Consider the following 23,421-nt stretch of genomic DNA (forward strand, 5'->3'; position numbering starts at 1 on the left):
AGATAGGGGGGTCACATTTTTTAAGACTTTACTAGCTGTAAAAAAAATAACTTCCTTTAAAAAGCTTTTTAAAAAGAAAGCCTATTAGAGAATTAGCTATAGTGGAAACTTTTTTTCTGATATACTAGGGTTTGCTCTCCTTTAAAACTTTGAGGGAGTGCTTCTATACAGTGGAGCATTCAAAATTGTATTCCCCATTTCCCATCTGAAATTGGTACAGTCTGTTCTATCACTTTATTCTGCTACGTGTGCTAGCCATACTCAGGGGATGCTGAATATGAGAAATCTATCTATTGGTCTTTTACTGGCTTCATATTAAGCCTAAAGCAAGTCATTAATGTTTCTGTGCATTTAAGCACCCAAGAACTTACATTTTCATTATTCTTTGATTCAGCTGCTTAGAAGTCTACCTTGTTACTATGGCATCCAGCATTGTTTACAACCAGTGGCACAATAAAGTTCCCGAGTAGTGTTTTTTTCCCAAACAATGTATGTGTTAAAAATAATACTGTGCTCCATTTTTCTGTTAAAAGTGTGTGTGGTTTCTGATCTGTATTGCTGAGCATTTGCATGGCAATAGTTTAATAAGACTTTTTTGGGGGTGGGGGTACTGAAAAGTTAGCTTCAGTAATTTTACGTCATCCTATTATTAGTGTTGTACCAGAATATGTGAAATCACTCATTCCTTCTTCGCTTCAAATGCTTTATTACTGCAAGTTCAGTGATTAGTTTTCATTCTGCTGTTTGAAACCGCCTTTTGAATTTGTATTAATTGAAATAGGTAATTGAAGTAGTGATACCTTTCAGTTCCTCACTCAGAGGGCAATCACTTCTTCTGAGAAATAATCTGACAGTTGCCCGCTTTGCATTTTGATTGGCAATGAGCCTCCACTTGTAGAATTGTTGATAAAATATTTTACCATTGCCAAGTAGTGAGACTGTCATGGTGCTCGGTCTTAACCTTTGAGAAGTGTTTACCGATGGATGAGTTAAGCACATCTCAGTAGGGTACCTGTACATTGAGAGAAGAGAAGGCTTCAGATGTTAGAATTGTATTTCTTAACTGCTTAAGGGAGGTGTTTATGCCTTGACTTTGCACTGCCATTCAACTCCATGGTTTTTATGACTTTTTAATGCCTCATCCGAATCAGAAAACCTACTATACACACACACACACACACACAAGAGGAGGGGGGGACTTTAGATTAGCTTCTCATTTGATGACAACTCCCATCATTGTGAAAGGCAGACATGGATAGAAATAATTGTGTTGGCCCTTGTAATAAATGGAAGGAGGAATTCATTTATTTTCCTGCTTCCACTTGCATATATTTTATAGAGAAATTCAGCTGTTTATGCATACCTACCCTTTTATTAGTAGGCAGATTCACATGTGTGTTATACTTTCAACATACCCACCTGAGTACCCCATATCAAATGAGAAACCATCCTGACGGTGAAATCCAACATGGCACGAAACCTCTCATTCCATCAGCACAAGGATTTCTCCTTGAGCACAGGACCTCTCTTCCTCTCCTCTCCCAGCACACCCCATTTATCCGTATTAGGGCATCCTCTCAATCCTCTGGAGAAGATCTGGGAAGGGTATGGGCATGCGGAGGGGGAGGAGTCGCGTTGCGCAAATGAAAATACAGCGACAGAATGCAGTAGTTGGAACAGTGCCCACAGACTATATCGAGATAGCAGTTTCACACACAGTGTAATTTTCGGGCAAAATACTAAGTCCGTACAATTATACTTTGGGAGAAATAATAAGCCTGACCTCTGTCACTACTTTGTTGCCTGGCCTCTATTGCTAATTTCTCACTGGCTGTCATTTTTGCACCTCATTTGCCAGTCAACTTCCACAATTTTCTCCTTTATATACCATCCAACTAAAATTTCTCTTCATGCATCTGCAGGCATGCCACAAAGGCACAAGCATAATAACAAATTAAGTACATTCGTTAGTATTTATGGTGGGTTTTGCTGCAAAAGATCAACACGGCTTGCCCTCTGCTAATTTTATATGTCATTAATATAATGTAATATACGCATCCTGATGTGCATGTTGCACCTAGTGTGTTGTCTATTTGTTCAACAATTGTTTGCTCTAATGGTGCAATATTTCTGGGCCAATTTAATTCCTCAAAAACTTGATTGTCAGCTTAGAAATTTTGGAAAGTCATGACTTCAATCCAAAAGTGGATTTGGCAAGTAAAAGTCCTTCCATTCAATCCAGAGTCCCAGTTTTCACCATACATCTTTCTTCTGTGGCCCCCATCGCGTTTGGGTGTCTAGCTACATGTTTCGTTTTTGGAACCACTTGGTCATTATTACTGTCCATTTTCAAACATTTCATGTGCAAATAATTATCCCTGGGTCTTTCAGATACCTTAGCCTTTTTAAAAAGTCACTTGGTAGAGGGGGTAAATGTGAATATTATTCCGTGTACCTCTGGTGCATAGCTAATAAATTCAAATGAGCATGTCATTAAAAAAAAAAAAAAATCTTAATTGCCAATACAGAGTTACTTTCCATCTGTCTAAGCTTTTTCCCCCACATGTTTGTTTTTAAACACCCCAGGTAGCCGTAAGTACTGCTATGTGGTAGTATATTTGGTGACAATTTGATGATACGGTTCTCTCCTTATGTACAATTCTCTCCCCCTCCCCCCCTCCCCAAAACTCATGACAAATCTTTTCCCAGTTGGCACTGGAGAAAATGACTAATGCTTAACCCATTTGTGTGATCAATTCACTTAAGCAGCTACTGTGAAATGTTAATCACAACTTTAATTTGTACTGCATTAGCATTTTGATTAACTTGTAGGCTTGCTAGCACACTTGAAGCACTTTTACTCATAGTTACTGCTCGGAAATGACTTTTTGATTAATTAAGTTTGTTAGATAGCAGCTGAGCTTCCTGAATGCTAACCTTACGGGGCTAAAAGTTCAGGAGAAAGTTATTGTGAACAACTGTTGCCGTTGAAAAGAATTCTCTGAAACACTATAAATATTTAATTATTTACAAAATATTGAATATTCTAAGGAAATTGACCTTAACTCACTCACTCCCCCCCAAAAAGGTGCAGCTGTGACTGGAGAAAAAAAGGTTTTAGATTTTCCTTTTCCAAGAATATTGAGCGTGGCCTGGCAAGTGGATTGGAATTTTGTAATTTGGTATGCTTTGGGGTTTTTGAAGGAATATTTCAATTTTTTACTTAATCATTGGAAGAAATTGGTTGTGCATGTGGACAAGACCATTGGCTTAAAAATGTGGCGCATGATCTGTCCTTGTGGCACACAGACATAGAACTCAGACAGATTGCAAATCAGTTATGCATTATTATAGCTTTATGCAGTCTTCATCCAGGCTTCCCATTCACTTCACTGGAAGGCTCAGCTTTATGTGCACATGTCTTTTCATTCTCAGAGGCAATTGGTGGTTGTGGATATGTGGATTTATTATCATGAACAGCAAATCTTCACACTGGGCATTTAGGTACCATTCCACTGAAATATAAATTAATTGTTTTAATTTGCTGACTATAATGAATATGTCTATTGAAGAAAGTATCCAGTGATGCATGTTGTGACAAGAGAGAGACGTATTTTCAAAATATGTCAGCTTGTGTAATAAATTCTATTTTTTTTATTTTTCCTTAATTAAATCTGCTTACCATCTTAATGCAGCTTTGACAGAATAGTAATTACCTGTAAACGATGATTACCTTATAAAAAGAGCACTTCATTTGCTGTTATCTCATTTAATTCTTTGCACAATTAATAAGACTCTGAATGCCCAGCTTAAATAATTGTATATAGACAAATATAGGGCACCCATGATATCACAGATATGTTTTTTACATAGTATATCATCTGCTTTAAATGGAGATATCAAGGGCCGGCTGGTGGGGGGACAGAAAAAGCTAGAGGAAATTTGGGGAAACACGGGGGGAGGATGAAATATGATCTCCAGCATTAGGGAATGAGAATTCTGACATACATAGCACTCAAATCCAATATAAATTTCTGCACCCAGAAGGTTCTGCCATCTTCATGAGTTGCTTGCTTGTGAATTGCTGCTTACCGCCTTCTGGTGACCTTTGGTCTAGCTCGATGATATTAGAAGCAACTGTCCTTTTCTTCTTTTCCTTTGACTTGGCCTCTTCCTTACGGCCAACTTTTCAGCTCTTCCCTCCAGCAGTTCAGGAAACAGCAGCTGTGCTTGAAGAATAAAAACATTAGAAGGTAGGAGCAAAACTGCAAAAAAAAACCAAACCCTTTTGTGGGTGTCCAACCTAAGATGAAATATCTGGAAGTTTGGATAGAAAGTAAACTTTAACCATGGCTAACAGAAGGAAGTTCTACTATACTCAGACTACTGCTGAGTATAGTCACAATTTTGCATTAACAAAACTAGGTACTTGTAGCTGTAAATTCCATAAATATGCCAAATAATACAATTTCATATCTGAGTTGTAAATGATAAATGTTACATTCTTAAAGCAGTAAAGTAAGCTTTGGTTTGATTTTTTAAAATTAAGTACTGCATATATTTTAGTTTTTCCACAAACTTTCGATTCCCCCCCCCCCTTGGCTTCAAATTTTTCAGAAACTTTAAAACTCTGCATTTCACTGAAGTTACTTCACATGTGTCAGGGGTTCAGGAGCAGAGGCACAGGGAAGGGAGGAAATGGAGAGCGAGGGGGAGGAGTCCGAAGGAAATGTCAGCGATGACAGCGGTCCGAGGTCTCTGAGTCTTTCCAGTGAATCGGATGATTCACAGAAAGGGGCTCCCATGGTAAGGGCAAGGGGGGTGCCTAGGGGGACACCCCAGGAAGAAGGGGCCAGAGGGGACTCAGAGAGCAGCAGTTGGAAATCCGGACCAGCGTCCACACCAGAGTGCAGTAGGGGGGAGGATTCCCAGGCATCGGGATCAGGCGGCGCGCGGCCAGCGGGAGAACATGAGGGAGGATTGACCACGCCTCCGTCGGGGAGCGAGGAAACGGTCAAGAGGAAGGTTGAAGGCTGCGCGCGCGCGCCAAGTTCAAATGTACAGGAGGGCGGCACTGTTGGCAGCCCGGATAGGGAGCCAGGTCCCAAAGCCCGCCGAAGAGAGAGAGAGGAGTCAGGGGGGTCAACGTCTGCGTCGGAAGAGTCCAGGAAGGAAGGAACCCCGGGGGGTAGCAGGACCCAGAGGAGAAAGGAGAGACGGAAGAGGTGGAGTAAGGCTAGAGTCTTAAACTGGTGTACAGGGGGCGGAGATTCAGATGGAGCTTCGCCGGTCTAAACCCTAGACGTAGAGCTGGGGCGCTGCGGCTTGAAAATGGAAACTGTACTTCAATAAAGACTTTTGTACATTACTACCGGCTAGCGTTGGTCCTCTGTGAGCTGGGACCAGGAGCCAGCTCTGACAACATGATTTAATGCTTCTGTTGCTAGTTGTTAGAGCATCTTCTGTATTAATATAATGTAATGTAATATAATATAATATAATATAATATAATATAATAATATAAACAATCACACACAAAGAAATGTGGCTGTTTTATTCAACACATGTGCCTTTCAACCCAAAAGAATTTCACTTAAAATACCGTATTTACTCGAATCTAATGCTCACCTTTTTTGGCTAAATTATGTTGCGAAAATTAAGGTGTGCATTAGATTTGATGGCACATTAGACTCAAGTAAATACGGTAAAACCTGATTTAAAATTCGGAATTTGAATTACTATCTTAGCATGAAAATAATAGAACTTTCAGGCTTTCAAAGTATTCAATCTATTCTGTGTCAATGTATAGAAGATTCTGCTATTACACTAGAATATACAATATACCTGCTCCACAACTTGCACTACCATAAGGCAAAACAAGGTGGGTCACTTCAGGTTACAAATTTGGGGCATCATTACAGTATCTAACTCGAGAATGGTACCATTTGGATATTCCATCTTAGGTGTCAGGATTTCTTGGTTTAGTAGTCCTTTATCCCATTTCAATATGACAACTTCTGACATTTCAGTGCCAGATATTAATGGATTACTATTCATGCCAATAAGAGCAACCTTGGCTGAGGTCATTTCCAAGGTTGCCTGTAGAACCCAATGTATCTAAGGAGGGTTCTAGCTGTGATCCTGTCAGTACAGAGAAGCACAGAGTAAATAGCATAACAAAACATGGTTAAGCATTGTGGGAAATGCAGAATAAATATGATATTTTTGTTTCATTTTTTAAAAAGAAAGAATTTACCTCACCAAAGAAAGAGAATAGTAGGTTGTCTTTTTTAAAACACCTATTATGGTGATAGCTACAGGTGCAACATCAGTTTTTACAGAATGGAGCAGATATGTTAAATATGTTCTCCATTAGTTGCTCCAGTATACATGTGACTGACTGACTTGGAGAGCGCAAGCAGAATGACTCAATTTGCTACTTTGAGTATTTGAAAGGATTTCATTTTCCATTGATGTGTTAAGCATTTATGCGTGTTGCACTTAGCTAATGAATGAAAATGTGAATGGGTTTCCAAGCAGCAAATGGAAGAAGCTGATCTGGCTACGGTTCTGATTTCTTCACAATGTCCCTGTGCTGGATTTCACACCAGGATAGAGATGCTATGAATAAATATTATGGATGAGAGAACACCGAATAAGAGGGGAAAGAGGATTTGCCGCGTGGGCCTTAGGCACTATGTAGAACACACCCACACACTCAAGCGTTTGTTATTCCTTATTGGATACGAGTAAACGGCTGTCAATTTGTGCAAAGCTCTCTGTGTGGCAGAAGATCCTATAACAAATTTCTGCAGCTGGCAGATTGTAGATTTGCTTGCTCAGGTCCTTATTCCTTTGTCCAAAAGAAAAAATATGCTTAGTGAGGAAAAACGAAAGAAAAAGCACCAATAGAATACATTGTGCAGCCCAAAGCCCTCTCTCCTTCACACACTGAATTTGTATATTACACTATAAGAATTTCATCACTGCAGCTGTCTATGTGCATAAATTTCAGTACGGTCAGTAGGTGGGGTAAAAGAGTTAAGGCTATCTCGTGTTGATTCAAGCTCAACAAAGCCAGGAAATTGGAAGCTAAGGTTAATGTCTTTAAAGACATGCCCTGTGATCAGTAATAATGTGCAGTGTCACAAATTGTACTTCCTTACCATTTATACTCCATGCACTCACAGTTCTTCTTTTTTTAGCTCTTTTAGACCCAACTCAAGATAGGAAGGATGGAGTGGCTGGGACCAGCAAATGCTTGTCCTCAATTGTCTTATGATGCATCTAAGCATTATTCTGTTGCTAGAGGAAACCTGTTGTACATTAGCACATGCATGTTGTTTGTTTTACATCAGTAACTGGCAGAATGTGTTAAACAATGGTGTCCTCTGATGCAGTAATGGTTAATGTGGCAGGTGATGGTGCCAATAATGATAAAGGTCAAAGCAAATTTTGGAACTAATTCACCCATACATCAATTTTTAAAAGACAACAATGAAAGGTGCATATTGGCAGGGTGGAGGTGGCTAGCATTCTCCCCCCCCCCCCCAAGGGCAGCTACAGGGATTTACATAGAAAATCAGGGTAGACAAATGACCTTACAAATCTTTGCCCACACATCTTTTCTATTGCAAAGTGGTGCTGGGGTGGGTGCAGTTTGAAGCAATGAAGTGGTGTGCTGAGAGACGTTTGCGAAGCCGTTCCGCGTATCGCTACTTTTCAGCCGCAACCCCAGAAGTATGAGTGGTGAGAAATTACCGCTTTTACAGAATTACGATTCCAATCGATGCCCTCAGTGGTGTTGGATGGTCGGTACGGCAAAGTACAGTATGAAGAGTGACTTTGTATATGTGGGCAACCCTGTGTAGAGGATCTGTACCATTATTTATTTCAATGCCCACTATATATAGATCCAAGAGACCGATTTATAAAACCCCTGCTTACGAATGGAATACACTCTAACAGGGTGGAATGGGTGAGATGCTGCTGAGCGATACTGATGACTTTGTAACTTACAAAGTAGCACTGTATGTGTTGGCAGCTAAGAAGATCAGGAGAAAAGAGCTAGATAAAATAGCGGTCAACTGCAAAGGGGATTCGGACATTTAAGCTGGCATATTTTACATGAGATTTACATGCTAGTCTAGTTTATGCAACAAATAATTTCTATGAGACATGACCGTGGTTTATTGCACTGGTAGTGCTAAATGTTTTTATGGTTATTGCTGTTTTTCCTTTTGTTCCCCTTGTGAACGATGCCATGGCTTTTGGCTAGCACAATAAAGTCTATGAATGCATGAATGAGAAATTATGCTGATAAGGCTTTTTCAAAGGATAGATATTGCATTTTCTGTAAGTACCATGACACCTAAGCTAAGCAAATGTCTGCATAGCCCAAACATAGCACCAGTAGGCAACTGAAAGTTCAGGAAGAGCCCATTGGGAAAGCAGGGGGGAAATCGCTCCTCTTCCACCCACCTGCAGGTCATCCAGGGATGAAAACGTAGTGCTGGCTAGACAGAGTGCATAGCCCATTGTAGGCATGCAGTGGTTTGTACTGTTCCATTCTCCCACGGAAGCAGAGAAGTAAGGATCCAACATATGCAAAAAGTCATCCATGCATTTTTCTACTGAGTAACCCATTCACCCCTTTAAATGCTTACCAGTTGGAAGAATCCTAAAAAGTTGTCCTCCTCAAATTGTATTACATGATTGTGTCAAGAGGAGAGAGATTGGAAATCACCACTTAAAAAAATACGAAGTTACCTTCCTGTCCATGTTTGTTTTGCCTTCATCTGAAATCCACAGTGTCATGCAATGAGTGTTATGGTAGCAGTGTTGTTTTTTACATACAATCACACTGGACATCATTTTCTCTTATAAAAAATCAAAAGCTCACAGGACATTGAACCATAGGCAAAATAGTTTTGAACATTGGTCCTTAGCAAACGCTAAGCAAACTTGGTCAGAAATAAACCTTTTGAAAGGTAAGCATAAACTACCATTTCCAAGCTGAATCTCTTCCCCCATGGCTGCCACCAGCTTTGTGTACCTTTTAAACTCAACATTTCTCCAGGATCAGTGTAATTAAATGAAATAGCTCTGCATGTGTAAACAACTCCTTTGTTTAAAGAAGATTTCGTTGTTTAGTTTGCCTTAAGTAAATGCTGCCTTTTGTTTGTCTGTAAAACATTTGATTAAATGTACAGGCTAATATAGACAGCTTAGCATTCCTCTAGTGGGCTGTACAAGAAGGCTGGAGCATACATTTTAGCATCAAAATGCAGCCTAGATGCTCCCTGTATTTATTTTTTAAATAAAATAAAACAAAAACTTATACTGAAAATTAAAAAACCTTATGCTTCCAATACTGTCAGTGATTAGCTTTCCAGGTATATTCATGAAGTGTCAACCTACGAAAGCTTTTCAAACCTCTTTGAATGCTTCTTGTTTTGTTTGGCAGTTGTACATTTGTCATCATGTACAATTTAGATAGCCTTTAGCTGCTGCTAATGTCAACATGCAATTTTGATGGTTTTACTGTAGGGCAGTGTACTTTCTTGACCTGCTGCAAAAGTCTAATATTCTTAGGAAAAATGTATAGGTATACTCCCATGTGATTGCACTTAAAAAAACTCTGTATAAACATTAGCCTGATTTAAATATTCTCAACAGTGGTGTGACTAATTTCAGTATTGTTCAAAGGAAGTGGTTCACATGGTTGATACTGGCAACATGGTTGGTTTTTATGCTAACACTGTCCTGGGGACCATTAACACTGGTATGGAAAATCGTGCTGACCCCCATAACCCACCTTACTGGAGAAGAGTTGTTTTGGAAGACAGTTTTATGCTTTCCTTTTTTTCCTCAGGCAAGATGTGACCTGCACTTTTCTTTTTTAAAAAAGATACGCTCACGAACCACTGCACAGGATCTCAGTCTAGAAGTACTAATTCTGTTCTTTTGAGTTTCCCAAATGGGGACAAGGAAGTAATAGTGGACAGCCTCACAGAACTACTGTGAAGATAAACAATATCATATTATTTCTCATTATGTGGTTTCCATTGATCGTGTGAGAAATTGATAAGGAGTAACGAAAATTGTTGTCTTCTTGATTTAGGCAATGCTGGATATTGCAGCAAACGAAGGTTGGTTGGTGACTGCTCTAAACATAACCAGTTTGGTACAGATGCTGATTCAGGGGCGATGGATCCACAACTCCTCTTTGCTTACTTTACCTAACGTTGAATACCACCATCTTCACCTTTTCAGGTATGCATTCTTCTTGGGTACAGAATGCAGATATCCCTTGCTTCCCCACATGGGCATAGTGACATATGAGCCAGGACCATTTCATGAAGTCCTGATTGTGGGAATTCCCACTACACACTATTCCTCAGTTTACATCCACCCTCTTCATTATGAACAGATATGTTAACACAGATCTTTCCAAGTTTCCAGTCCAACACTTGGGAGTGTATTCAGTTGTATCCTTTCCGTAGTACCGTATTTTTCTGTGCCTAAGACGAAACTTTTTCCTTAATAATAATAGGCAAAAATTGTTGGTCATCTTATACACGTATAGCATTGGCTGTACTTGAGGGACGATTCCAGCAGATTACATACAGAAAACGCTGATGTCCCTGCGGAGATGGCAGCACGGAATCAGTGGCTTATGCCCTCCTCATGTGCACTCTTTACAAAGACCTGAGGAACAAGATTATTACGCCTCTTTTATTGAACATTCCGGGTCGCCCAACCACTGCCACAGTGTCGTTTCTCCTGGCAGATCAAAGGGAGCAGGTGACTGCAAAGGTTGCAAGGTTTTTAGATGGGGCAATCAGAGTAAGGTCCACTATTTGACTGCTGATTCAGGACCCTAAACTGTGTTTTATATAATCAACTTTTTATTTTGTTCTGTGTATATCGCAATGTTTTTTTGTTGCTATGGCCGACGGCTAACGCAAATAAAGTTTCATTTATTCATGTATAGCAGTGGGGGGCCGGACGATTGGTGGCAGCAGCCAGCAGGAGATTAGCAGCAGTGATAGGGCATGCTATCGTCTGTTGTTGCATTGAGTGGTCAGGTGGGCTTTTTGTGGCAAGTGTCTGTAGTGATGCGATTTACAGTGGCGGGCAAGCTGTAGAGCGATTGGTGGGGGGTGCTCCCCCCCAAAAAAAAACTCACTAACTCTGGGCAATCTCCCCCACAAAAAGGCTCAACAACTTTGGGCAATTTCCCCCAAAAAACAATTTGTTACAGTCCCAAAAAATGGGGTTGTCTTATATATGGGGGCATGTTATACAGGAGAAAATATGGTAATCTGCTGATAGATACACATAAGTTTCTGGGTTGTGGTCTTCAGAGTGGAGTACTAATTCGTATAAGTGGACCACTACACTCGCCTCATAGGGACGCAGGTGGCACTGTGGGTTAAACCACAGAGCCTAGGACTTGCCTATCAGAAGGTCGGCGGTTCGAATCCCTACGACGGGGTGAGCTCCCATTGCTCGGTCCCTGCTCCTGCCAACCTAACAGATCGAAAGTGCAAGTAGATAAATAGGTACCTCTCCCGCGGGAAGGTAAATGGCGTTTCCGTGCGCTGCTCTGGTTCACCAGAAGCGGCTTAGTCATGCCGGCCACATGACCTGGAAGCTGTCTGCGGACAAACGCCAGCTCCCTCGGCCCATAGAGCGAGATGAGCACTGCAACCCCAGAGTCGGTCACGACTGGACCTAATGGTCAGGGGTACCTTTACCTTTACCTTTACACTCACCTTAGTTGTAGATGCATAAGGATATGTGCAGAGATGGTCATCTTTTTTAATTTTAAATGGTAAATTGAAATAAATAATGTTAATCTGCATGGTATTTTCTTCCTTATTAAACTAGTTTAAAGCAAGAGGGTAACTACTTAATGTTATTTGACCTTGGACTGTGGTATATGCAGTCTCTCATTTACCCTGTTTTTAAACTATGAAGCTTGCAGTAATGGTGCAAGCAACTTGTATTTCAAATTCATTAAAACATAAGGCTGTGGATGTGAACCTCTAAGACAAAGCCCCACTTAAAATAGATTTTGCCTTCTTTTATCTTAAAATGTGTATTTCTAGTTTCACCTTCTCAACTTTCCTTTTTCCTTTCTTTTTTATCTCCTTTCCTGAGCTTCAATTCTTAACCGGATATATCTTTACTGTTTTACTAGGAAATGGAACCAAGGGAAAAGGAAAAGTGGTTACCAGGGGCCTATTGAATGTCTTCCTGAACTGATTGCTGCATGTGATGGAAAAGAGACTGTTTTTGCTTCCATTGTAGACCGCGATTTCCATGCCACACAAATTACACAGGTAACATTTTCTCTCATGGGTACAGTTTAAAGTTATTGGGTCAATATATATGGGAAAAATCCACTTGACACACTTTCAGTGGAGCAACATGATTTTTGCAAACATATATATTTCATCCACCTAAAATTAAAACCTAAGATTTCAACAATTGGTGCAGAAAAGCTTAATTCAATCTAACGTGTTCCGTGCTTCAAACACACACAGTTTTGACCAGATATTCAGGACTAAAGTCTAAATGTATTTGCCATAATCTCAGGTAACAAGATAATGGCACACACTTTGTCTTGATCGGCTTGCTCTGCCACAGGTCCTGGCTGCTGCAAATGCCCATGAACCATTTGTGCACACCATGCTTTCCAATTTCTGAAAGCTCCAAGAGGTTGCTGAGGGGATTGTCATGCAGTACCATAGAGCATAGATGTTTCTTGCCTGCTGCATGTGCAGCATGTGTGTCAAGATTGTCTTTGCAGAGGTTGATTTTGTTTCTGATATATGTGTGTGTGTGTGTGTGTGTGTGTGTGTGTAGTGGTACCTTGGGTTAAGTACTTAATTCATTCCGGAGGTCCGTTCTTAACCTGAAACTGTTCTTAACCTGAAGCACCACTTTAGCTAATGGGGCCTCCTGCTGCTGCCACGCCGCCAGAGCACAATTTCTGTTCTCATCCTGAAGCAAAGTTCTTAACCTGAAGCACTATTTCTGGGTTAGTGGAGTCTGTTACCTGAAGCGTATGTAACCTGAAGCGTATGTAACCCGAGGTACCACTGTATATGATAAGTTTTTGTTTCAGGTAACAGAAGCAAATATATTTAGATCTAATAGACCCTAATATATTAATCAGCAAATAGTGTTTGCATAGCAGAGCTAGTATTCTGTGACATTCTAGGGCTGATGCAGGTGAACTTCAGGATGACAAGAGGTGTGTGTGTGTGTGTGTGTGTGTGTGTGTGTGTGTTTGTAAGCAGTGCTGTTTGTTTTCGTCAATGGTAGCCACCATACACGAATCGCCCACCACAAAGGTGTGTTTAAAGTTGCTGCACAGGGCTGGGGGGTTTTATGTATGTGGGTCCTCCATATCTTGTACTTGGGTGTACCTGCACACAGTTGATATAAAATGCATGTCAGTGAGAAGTGGTATGCTATAATATTTTGAAGAAGAAAATGCTGCTGAAATTAATTAAGCTTAGTATTCCAAGGCAACTCAAGTGTAGCAGAACTGTGACTAGAGACATTCTAACATTTTTTTGAATTCACCCTTAAATCAGAGGAATCTGCCGCCTGTGTTTTTAGAGAGGAAAAGAAAAATACTTTGTTAAAAGATTGCGTATGTTATAGCATTGTCGCAAGCTGAAGCATTTTCTGGGTTCAGGAATGTCAAGTTAAACTGAAGGTGCTAACTAAAAATAAAATCTTCAAGTTTTATTTCAGGTACCCTAAGGCTGCAATCCAAACCCCACTTACATGAGAGTAAGCCCCATTGAATTCTTAGTACACATAGTTAGATTGCGCGGTTAGTGACTTACCTAAATATAATCCTTTGTCCTTTGCACTTATCTCCTTAATTTCAGATAAGCTAAAATTTTGCTTCCAAACAAAAGGTAACTATTTTAATGTCCATTACTAACACCTGTATTTATATATAAAATTGACTTAAGTCCAAGTTGTAGATGTGTTGAAAAATTAGAACATTGTTATAATTAGTTCAGGGAAAACTCAGAAGTAAACTAACTTAATTTATTTGCATAAATTGCCGTTCTGTTATCTTTAAAACCAAATGCAAATTGGCTCTGTCTGATACGATGATGGTTATTTGGCTCAAAAGTGCTTCAATTTGCGTAGCAATCTGGTGTCGTCTCTGCAGTGAGACGATCCCAGGTAACATACAAATCCTGAATTATTCCAGAAATTAGTATGTTTAAAGCATCAATTTAAGTGCTAATTGCAGTAGTAATGAGAAAAAGCAGTACTACTGTGAGATTTGCATCTCCCTCCCCATCAGTATGCCTGGAACAGCGGCTGACTGGCAGAGGATTTGGCTGCTAATTAAATAATTGTATGCATGGTAGTGTTCGCGTCTGATTCAATAGATGAAGATTAATCCTCAGATAAATATGTTTGGCTGGTATTGAAATGTCTTAGCAGTTTCTTCAAAAATAGCTTTTGTGTATGTGGTGTGCCCATATATTTCATGTGTCTGTTTAATATGTCAATAACATAAACTCTGCTTACACTATACATCTAGATGCATGAAAGTGTAAATAAATACATTACATTACAACGTAGAAGGAAACGTTCAGCTGAGTTCGAAGTGGCCATGCAACATATCTGTATGAAGTCCATGAATGTGCTTTGCAGGCCCAAACAAAAATATGCTTCTAAAACATTTGTCATTATTTTTAAAAGAGAAACTATCACAGAAATAAGTTGCAGGGCTTAATTGGGCTTAATTTTTCATTTGCCTCTTTCTAAACCAAATAAATAAGAAGCCAAAGAAAATACGAATTACCTGTGAAAATGAACCTACATGAATCTGAATGGGCAAGAGTGACTCTCAACACAGGTCCAGCATCCATAGGCAGAAGTTTCTCCTCCTCACCATCACTTACACACGGTAGACAGCATGTTTGGGGGATTGGAAGCCTCTTGTGTGCTGGATGAACACAAGGTAAATATACCTACCGATCTCCCACAGTCCCCTAACATTCCAGTAAAGGAGTGTGAGATAGAATCCTATTGGAACCCTGCACAAGCAGGTGCTTCACCCTCAGTAAAGTAGATCCTGCCCACTGTTTTGTTGTACAGTTTTTCAAAAGCACATCACTTTATATGAGCCAAAGCTCTTAAGACAATACAGTGGTACCTCAGGGTACATACGCTTCAGGTTACAGACTCTGCTAACCCAGAAATAGTACCTCGGGTTAAGAACTTTGCTTCAGGATGAGAACAGAAATCGTGCTCCAGCAGCGCGGCAGCAGCAGGAGGCCCCATTAGCTAAAGTGGTGCTTCAGGTTAAGAACAGTTTCAGGTTAAAAACAGACCTCCGGAATGAATTAAGTACTTAACCCAAGGTACCACTGTACGTTGTTCCCGCGAAGAGTTTGCTGCACTTCCATTTTGTCAAGGGTACAGAAGTTTGATATAGGTACCTAGATTTCAACATGCAGGCTTTTTCTCTCTCCCTTCTTGTTGCAGCAGAGGCAGTGGGGTAGGGGAGGAATGAAGAAGAGAAACCTTTCACACACACAAAACAACAACCCACCAGTGCTTCTCCTTCAGACCTCCATGATTTGAAGGAGAAACTGTAGGCGATGGGGAGGGTGTTGAAAATGCATTTTCACCCCACCCCATCAGCTGACAAGAGGGTAGGAGCATGGATTTTTCAAGGCCTTCAAAAATAAAACCCACCCCCACATTTCTGCTTCAAACTTCCATGAAGATTCAAAATAGAATTGTGGGGGGCATTTAAAAGGCCTTTATAAACATCCCCCAGCGCCAGGTAATTGAAAGGGGGGTGGCCCTGCCCCCCTGTGAACTTTGGCCTATCAGGGGTGAGGGATATAAAGATGTAGGCTTCTGGCCCAAAACCGTTCTCCACTCCTGATTTGCAATATCTGCAACAGATCTATATCTGGTTTCCTTCAAAATTCATTGTCTTGAAATAGAGATTAAAGCTATCAAAGTTGCAGTTGCAGTTAAGGGACTTGTAAAATCATTTTTTTAAGAAAGACATTTTGACTGTGATGGATTAGGCAGTAATGGCCAGTGCCCAGTTCCCAGCAGGCTGTCACTGAGTGCTTCCCACAAGCATCTGACTGGACACTGTGAGAACAGGGAGCCACACAAGTACCATGCAACTGGCACAGAGGAAAAGCTTTCTAACCCTGTCCAAGTGAGAACTATAACAGAAGTTGTGTCAGAATTCCCCCCTTGCATCCCTCAGCTGCCCAGTTCTGTACAAGCCAAGTCACAGAAAATAAGTGAGCTTTTAAGGGACTAAGCTGAGAATTCTGAAGGAACCTTGTTTGCTGTACTCAGTGGAATAAGGAAATGGTTAAAGAGTGTGTGCCTGTGTCAGCATCAGTGCCAGCATTGGGGGGAGGGGTGTTGAACATGGTCAGGCATCTCCCAAGGACCTACATCCCAGCAAAGGGCCCACTGATGATCTCTGTCAAGTTGCTGCAGAGTGAAAAGTGGGGGGACCAGTTTTTTGTTTTTGTTTTTTATTATTATTAATACTCCACCCATCTGGCTGGGTTTCTCCAGCCACTCTGGTCAGCCTCCAGCAAAAAATCAAAATACAATAATTAATTCATCAGATATTAAAAGCTTCCCTAAACAGGGCTGCCTTCAGGTGTCTTCTAAAAGTTAGATAGTTGTTTATTTCTTTGACATCTGATGGGAGGGCGTTCCACAGGGCAGGCGCCACTACCAAGAAGGCCCTCTGCCTGGTTCCCTGTAGCTTTGCTTCTTGCAATGAGGGAATTGCCAGAAGGTGCTCGGTGCTGGACCTCAGTGTCTGGGCTGAACAATGGGGGTGGAGACGCTCCTTCAGGTATACATAGAGACTGTCTTGCCCAAAACCCAGAGCAAGCACTAGCTAGCACATATAGAAGTGAATCTCTGGGCACAGCCAAAGCTACTCAAGGCTTAGCCCTTGCTCACTTCAAACTATAGCTCCAGTTTGAAATACAAAGCTGATCTGGAATGTAAGGAACTTTTGATCTTGAGGAAGTCCTGAAAACTGCCAAGTATAGAAAAAGTGATAGTCGCTAACTATTTTAAGGACATTAAAGATTCAATCCACTTTGGTTGCAGTAAGCAACTTTGAATGTGGATAACTTTCCATAAGAATTTGAACTTTTGGGTAATTATCTGAACTGATCCTCTGAACTCTCTGTGGTTTGCCTTATCACTAATTAGCACTTCAGTGACTCACTCATTATGGATTATGTTGGGAAGATTTAATTCAGAATGTAATTATAAGTAGTTTTCAGTGGCTTATAGAAGAATAGTTTAATCAGTAGGGGTAAGACAATTTTTTTACATAAAAAATGGACATAAAATAATCTTTCTAAAGCATGTGTAGTACTCTTCAGGGGTTTCATATTTGCTTTGTTTGTGCTGGCAAAGTCAAATTAAGGAGTGAAATATTTATGGTGACAATTCTAGCAGTCGTGTTAAAACAAACAGACCCATTGGCTCTTATGGAAATGGGGAAATATCCCTAAAGCACTGGAGATCAATTTTGGAGGGATTCAGGAATGATCTACCCTTGATCCATGTTTCTTTCCTCTCTCTTGGACTACCGTGGCAGTTGTGACATGTAGCTCCAGCCCATATCCTTGTGTGAAAGACACAGGGGTGGATGTTTCTGAAACATCTATTTTTGTACTTTAAGGCTATGTTTCACAGAGTGTTGGTGTCCAGTCTTGGTTTTGTGTGTTTATGGCTCTTCCATGTTTCTGAGCTCTTGAAAAGCCAGATAAGCCGTTTAATTTATGTGTGTGCGTTTAATGTAATGGTGCGTAGTATCCTGTTGTATGTTCAAACACATGTGTGCATGTTTTGTTTCAATCACAGCCTGTGAGCTGTGTCCAGCCTGCCATGTGTTTTTCTGTGTCCCCTTCTTTGCCCATCAATGGGTAATGATGCCACATCAGGATGTATCTTGGGGACTGACTGAAATTCTCAGTTCTATGAGAGGCTGAATAAGCTGGCCCCTGAGTTAGTGGGTGTGAAAGCTTAGTCCCAAATTAAGTTTGTTCTACCTGGAGGATAGCAAACCTAACTACTTGTTCTTTTTATGGTTCTAACCATTTGCCTGTTGCCCCTCAGCTTCGATCATTGCTCACCATACACCCATGATTAACAGGAATGCAATTAGGGCCAAGAGAGATGACCCCCTTGTTGCTTCTTCCACCTTCTGGGAAATGAAATTGTTAGTGACGCAATTGAGGGATTTGTTGGACCTTATATTCTTGGCAGAGTCTGAGTTCCAACAGACATCAGAGTGGTTGAGTTTTGGGGTACCGTCTGTGACAGAGTGGAATATTGTGTGGCAGGTTGCGATAACCCAGGGGAATAATTTTTAAAATGGAATACTCTGCATTGCACAAGCAAAAGAGCCTTCCATTAAATCAAAGCCACAATGGGGGAAAACCTGGTGTCACATGGCAGGGTGCACTTCATCCAAGAAGGCAGATGCAGGCACTAGCTTAAGACAAAGTAGGTGTTTTCTTCAAATTTCTTGTTTTGGTCATAATCAGGTTTAATTTATTGATGGTTGTGTTTTCTTCAATATTGTTATAGTCAAATTATGCATATGTAATTAATTGATGGTTCAATTAAAACTATTTAATTGGTTAAGTTTCTTTAATCAGGCAACATTAATTATTTATTAATTCGTTAGCTGTTCATTAACATACATGCCCTACAATCCAAACAGCATATAGAGTAGCATTACGTGCAGAGGAGCCTCCCTTAAACTAGTGGTATAAGATGTCTTTCAGGTACGCAACGCTTGGCATGTAGGATTGTAGGCCAAAATTCTCACCCAAATTAAAAGTGGAGAGATCTCTCTATCTTCTTCCCTACCCAGCAGTTGTCCTATGGTTATACCAATAGATTCAGTACTAAGGGAAGCTGAGCAGCTGAAAAAGGGAATAATTTGGGTACCGTTGATACAATATGAGTGCCTATTGCAGGTAGCACTTTTCTGCAAATCTTTCAATCTGATCTGTTGAACTCTAGAGTAAGTAGGTATCAGAGCCTGGTATCCCAATGCAGCAGAGGAGCCAAATAAAAAAGGCTGATAACAGAGCAGGGGTGGGAATCCTGCAGCCCACAGGACAAAGTTGGCCCAGTACAGGTCCCTGTTTGGCCCACAAGGCCATTTTTGCCAAACTACATCTTACATGATATGGGTAGAGACACAGATCAGCTGCATGACTTGAGTTCTCCCTGGGGATCTCGATCACACAGCTGGTTCCTGTAGTAAGCAGCTTTGCCAGCCTTGTGCTTGCCACTTTGTCAAGCCTGGGACTGGTGAATCCCCCTGCTCTGCATTTCCCAAATGCCTGCCAACAGAGTTATATTCAGACGCTTGGAAAATGCTGCACAAGGGACTTAGGCAGGTGGGTGAGACAGCACACTTGCCAATCATAAGGCGTCCTAATGTCAATGTTGGCCCATAGGGGTGGGGACTGATAGTGATCTGACCCACCAGGCCAAAAGAGTTCCCCACCCCTGCAATGGAAAGTTAAGACCTGTGAAGGAATAATGGACAGCAGTTTTGTTATACACAAAAATCCAGAATGAAACACATAATTACAGAATGAGATTTTGCACGTAAAATTGAAAAACAAAAACAGTTGAGAATGTTTGGGAGATGATTTTATTTTTTGTGTTTTTCCTACTCTACAGGCTTGGCATTTCTTGTCCCACTTGCCCGTTATAGAAGTTAATATGACTATTAAAGGTGGCTCGGATGATGCAGTTCAAGAACAGAATGAACTACCTGTCCCAATGCTAGCAACAAACATGCGGGATAACAAAAAGTGGATCAAGTTGCATGCGGACCAAGAATATGTCCTCCAAATAAACTTGAGGAGATTGCATGTGGGCTACACCAAGGTAGAATTTTTTTGCTGTTCTTTGTCCCTGTCCCTCTCACTGGTGCCTAATGCCCATTTCTTGTCCTCCTTTTGGATATCTTAGAGTCATCATGGTATGGCTCCATCAGGTCAGTTTCATATGATGACTATTTTGCTTGAAAAATCACATGGTAGGGCTTGTATTCGCCGTATTGTGAATTCTAAGCCCAATGTGGGTGGTCACAGCTGTATAATAATCAAGAGGTCGAGATTCAGACAACTAGCTGTATTCACTCATCACATGTGCCATGTGGTTAGGACCATGTGGTTAGGACATCACATGTGCCTATGAGACCTCCCATATGTGGATATATGACATAGTGAAAGAGGTGGGGCCGGCTGGTGTGAACCTAACACTCCCTGACCACATGCTCAGCTATAAGGCATTAAGTCATGTACAAACTCATAGACATTCTCTACACGGCTATGGTTTTTTCTTGATGTGGTTTACCAGATCTCTCCGAGACCAAGTCTAGAAGCTCCATGTGTTGCAAACCGCTGCAGCTAGACTGTTGGTGGGAGCAGACGAGTGCCGGCACATACCTCTGCTGCTTAAAAGTGTGCACCAGCTGCCCATATATATTACTGGATCAAGTTCAAAGTTCTTCTATTAGTTTACAAGGCCCCTAACAACTTTGATTCAGGATAGCTTAAGGCAGGCATAGGCAAACTCGGCCCTCCAGATGTTTTGGGACTACAACCCCCTGACCACGGGTCCTGTTAGCTAGGGATGATGGGAATTGTAGTCCCAAAACATCTGGAGGGCTGAGTTTGCCTATGCCTGGCTTAAGGATTGCCTGTTTCCTTATATTCCTGCCCAATCAATGGGTACATTGGAGGGAGGTCTGTATTAGTGGTTACCCATGACTCAGATGAACAGCTCAAATCCACCAGGAGCTATGCACTCCGTATTGTAGCCCCAACCCTGTGGAAGTCCCTCCTGGCCAGGATTAGACAGGCCACCTCCCTGCTGAACTTCTAGTACTTGACAAATGCCTTTCTATTTCAGCTTAAAATGCCTATATTAAGTCCGCATTCTGTTTTTACAATTAATTTTGATTTTGCCCACTGTGCTTTTTTAAACTGTTGCGCACAACTTAGAAATTTTGGGTGGTCATTCCATAAATGTGCATTTTCTTCCTTCCAGGGCAGGCAAGACAGCAAAGCCATTGCACCTCGGTTCCCTAAGACTAAAGACGAAGGGTGGTTCTTGATCCTAGGAGAAGTGGACAAAAAGGAACTTGTTGCTTTGAAAAGAGTTGGATATGTCAGAAATCAGAGTGCAGTTTCAGTTGCTTTTTACACCCCAGAAATTCCTGGAAAGTAAGATATTACTGAATGAAAGCTGTTTTGGTTTTTGAAACTGGGACTCCTTTTTGTGGGAGCAAAACAAACTGATATCCTTTTCTTTCACTTTATCACAGGTATATCTACACATTGTATCTTATGAGTGACAGCTACCTCGGAATGGACCAACAGTATGACATTTATCTGAATACCCTACCAACCAATACTGCAGCACAGGTCAACACAGAGATCTCTGGTGCCTTAAATGACCTGGCTCTGAACTAACATGGCCTTTGTACTCACCTGTGCCCACATGTTCATTCTGGGAAAGGGAATTGTGTTTGCCCAAGTGCAATCAGCATCCAACTTCGACACCTAGGAAATTGAAAATGACTACTGTATTGATTCTGATAACAAAGAGTTAGCCACAGTGGCCTTTTACCCAATAAAAGGGTTGCATTTTTAAAAATAAATCATTTTCTAGGTTTCTTGCAAAGCGGCTCTGTTTTCCTATTAATGTATATTGCCACTGTTGGTTTCAGCAGGTCAGGAAATGAAAGGAGCAGATACTTTGATTTGCAAAAACTTAACCTTTTCATTAGTGTTCCTGAAATCATCATTGCAGCCACTTTCTGTGATCCAAACACACCATTTATGTGTAAGTAAGCTGGAGATTCCAAACTAGCTCTCAAAGAGGCAAGAAAGTTCCAGCTGCATGGATGGTTTGTGCACGAATGAAGTATTTCAGTCACAGCCACTCTGTGTAAATGGTCCTTTCCCCCCTTTAATTTATGAGACATGGCGATGGGGGAACGTTGCTGAGGTACATTGCAAGGTTTTGTACTGAAGACAATGCCTGTGGCACATTTTGTCATCTCAGAATTTTCTGTGTAAAATGTATAGGAAATAGTAATAAAGTTCAGCACTTAAGCACATCATATGTTTGAAAAGTCATTGTACCCACGGGCCTTTTAAAGGACTTCAGTATTGACTGTACATTAAATAGGCTGTGGCGTTTCAAGTTACATACAAAGGGGTTCGAGCTGAAATTAGGAATGTAAAGGAGCAATGCAGGTTTAATGTCTGTAGAGTGACTTGTACTGCAGTGGATAATACTGGTAATTTTATTGGGGGGGGGTCTAAAAAATTCCTCATTAAAACAACACTGCTACTGTACTTGATAAATGTATTTAGAAAGGCCTAATTAATAGCTAGTACAAAACGATGTTAATGGGTATTTTTGTTTGTTTGTTTCTGGGTGGCATATAAAGTGATCTGGGCAGCTTACAATAATAAAGCACAAAGAAATACATTCAATAGGTTTGCGATATAAAAATCAAGAATTTTAAAAGCTGGAGAAAGTAAAAAGGGTTTTATCTGCTGCCAAAAATACAGCAAAATGTGTGCTCTGGGGAGAGCATTCCACTCCCAAGGTGCTGCCACTGAAAAGCCCCTTCCCCAATGCCAAACTTTACTTGGGCCTTCAAAAGTGGTGGTCTGATATGTGTTGGTCCATAAGGGAAGAGGCTGTCCTTCAGGTAACCTAGTTCCAAGGTGTTTGGAGCTTCATATGTTAAAGCCAGAATGTTGAATTGGTCCTGGAAGCGGACTGGAATCCAGGACAGCTGACAAAGCAATGGTGTAATATGAGCTAATTGCACAGTCCCAGGTAAGTGGTGCCCCCTATTCTTGACCGACTGAGGCTCCTGGATCATTTTCAAAGGCAACTCCATTCCAGTAATCAAAGCAGCAGGCTACCAGCAGTGATAACTGAAGGAAGGCTGTCTCCATACAGATGTAGCTGTGGTTGGTATATCAACTGAAGTTAACAAAACACTGTTTTCACTGCAAAAGCCACTTGTGTCTCTACCAACAAGGTGGCATCAGTGAACATCTCCCAAGCTGCAAACCCTGATCCTTTAGGGGCAATGTAAACCCCTCCAGAGCAGGATGAACCCACATCTGCATTGATGCACCACATCTAAAACTATTTCCATGTTGTCTGGATTGAACCAGTAGCGGAGAACCGTGTGCTTTGTTTTTGGTGAGCCCAGGTATTGCCCAAGAGCAGCAGCTATAGTGTTTCGCTTTACCCATTTAACAAGCCAGCAACAGCAGCAGGGAGCTAGATAGA

The 23,421-nt window shown here is 41.0% G+C and overlaps 1 protein-coding gene across 2 annotated transcripts in view; it reads left to right on the plus strand.

Moving 5' to 3' along the window:
• Positions 1–22,222, plus strand: part of ASCC3 (activating signal cointegrator 1 complex subunit 3) — a 199,323-nt gene extending 177,101 nt beyond the window's left edge. For both annotated transcript variants that reach the window (XM_083433415.1, XM_083433414.1), the window contains exons 38-42: positions 10,124–10,275; positions 12,209–12,350; positions 19,771–19,980; positions 21,148–21,323; positions 21,425–22,222. In XM_083433415.1, the coding sequence (XP_083289541.1) occupies positions 10,124–10,275; positions 12,209–12,350; positions 19,771–19,980; positions 21,148–21,323; positions 21,425–21,572 (828 nt within the window). In that variant the 3' untranslated portion in view covers positions 21,573–22,222. The remainder of the gene's footprint in view (positions 1–10,123; positions 10,276–12,208; positions 12,351–19,770; positions 19,981–21,147; positions 21,324–21,424) is intronic.
• The last annotated feature ends 1,199 nt before the right edge of the window (positions 22,223–23,421 follow it).

This window comes from Podarcis tiliguerta (assembly GCF_965153285.1).
Source record: "Podarcis tiliguerta genome assembly, chromosome: 3".
Lineage (NCBI taxonomy): Eukaryota > Metazoa > Chordata > Lepidosauria > Squamata > Lacertidae > Podarcis > Podarcis tiliguerta.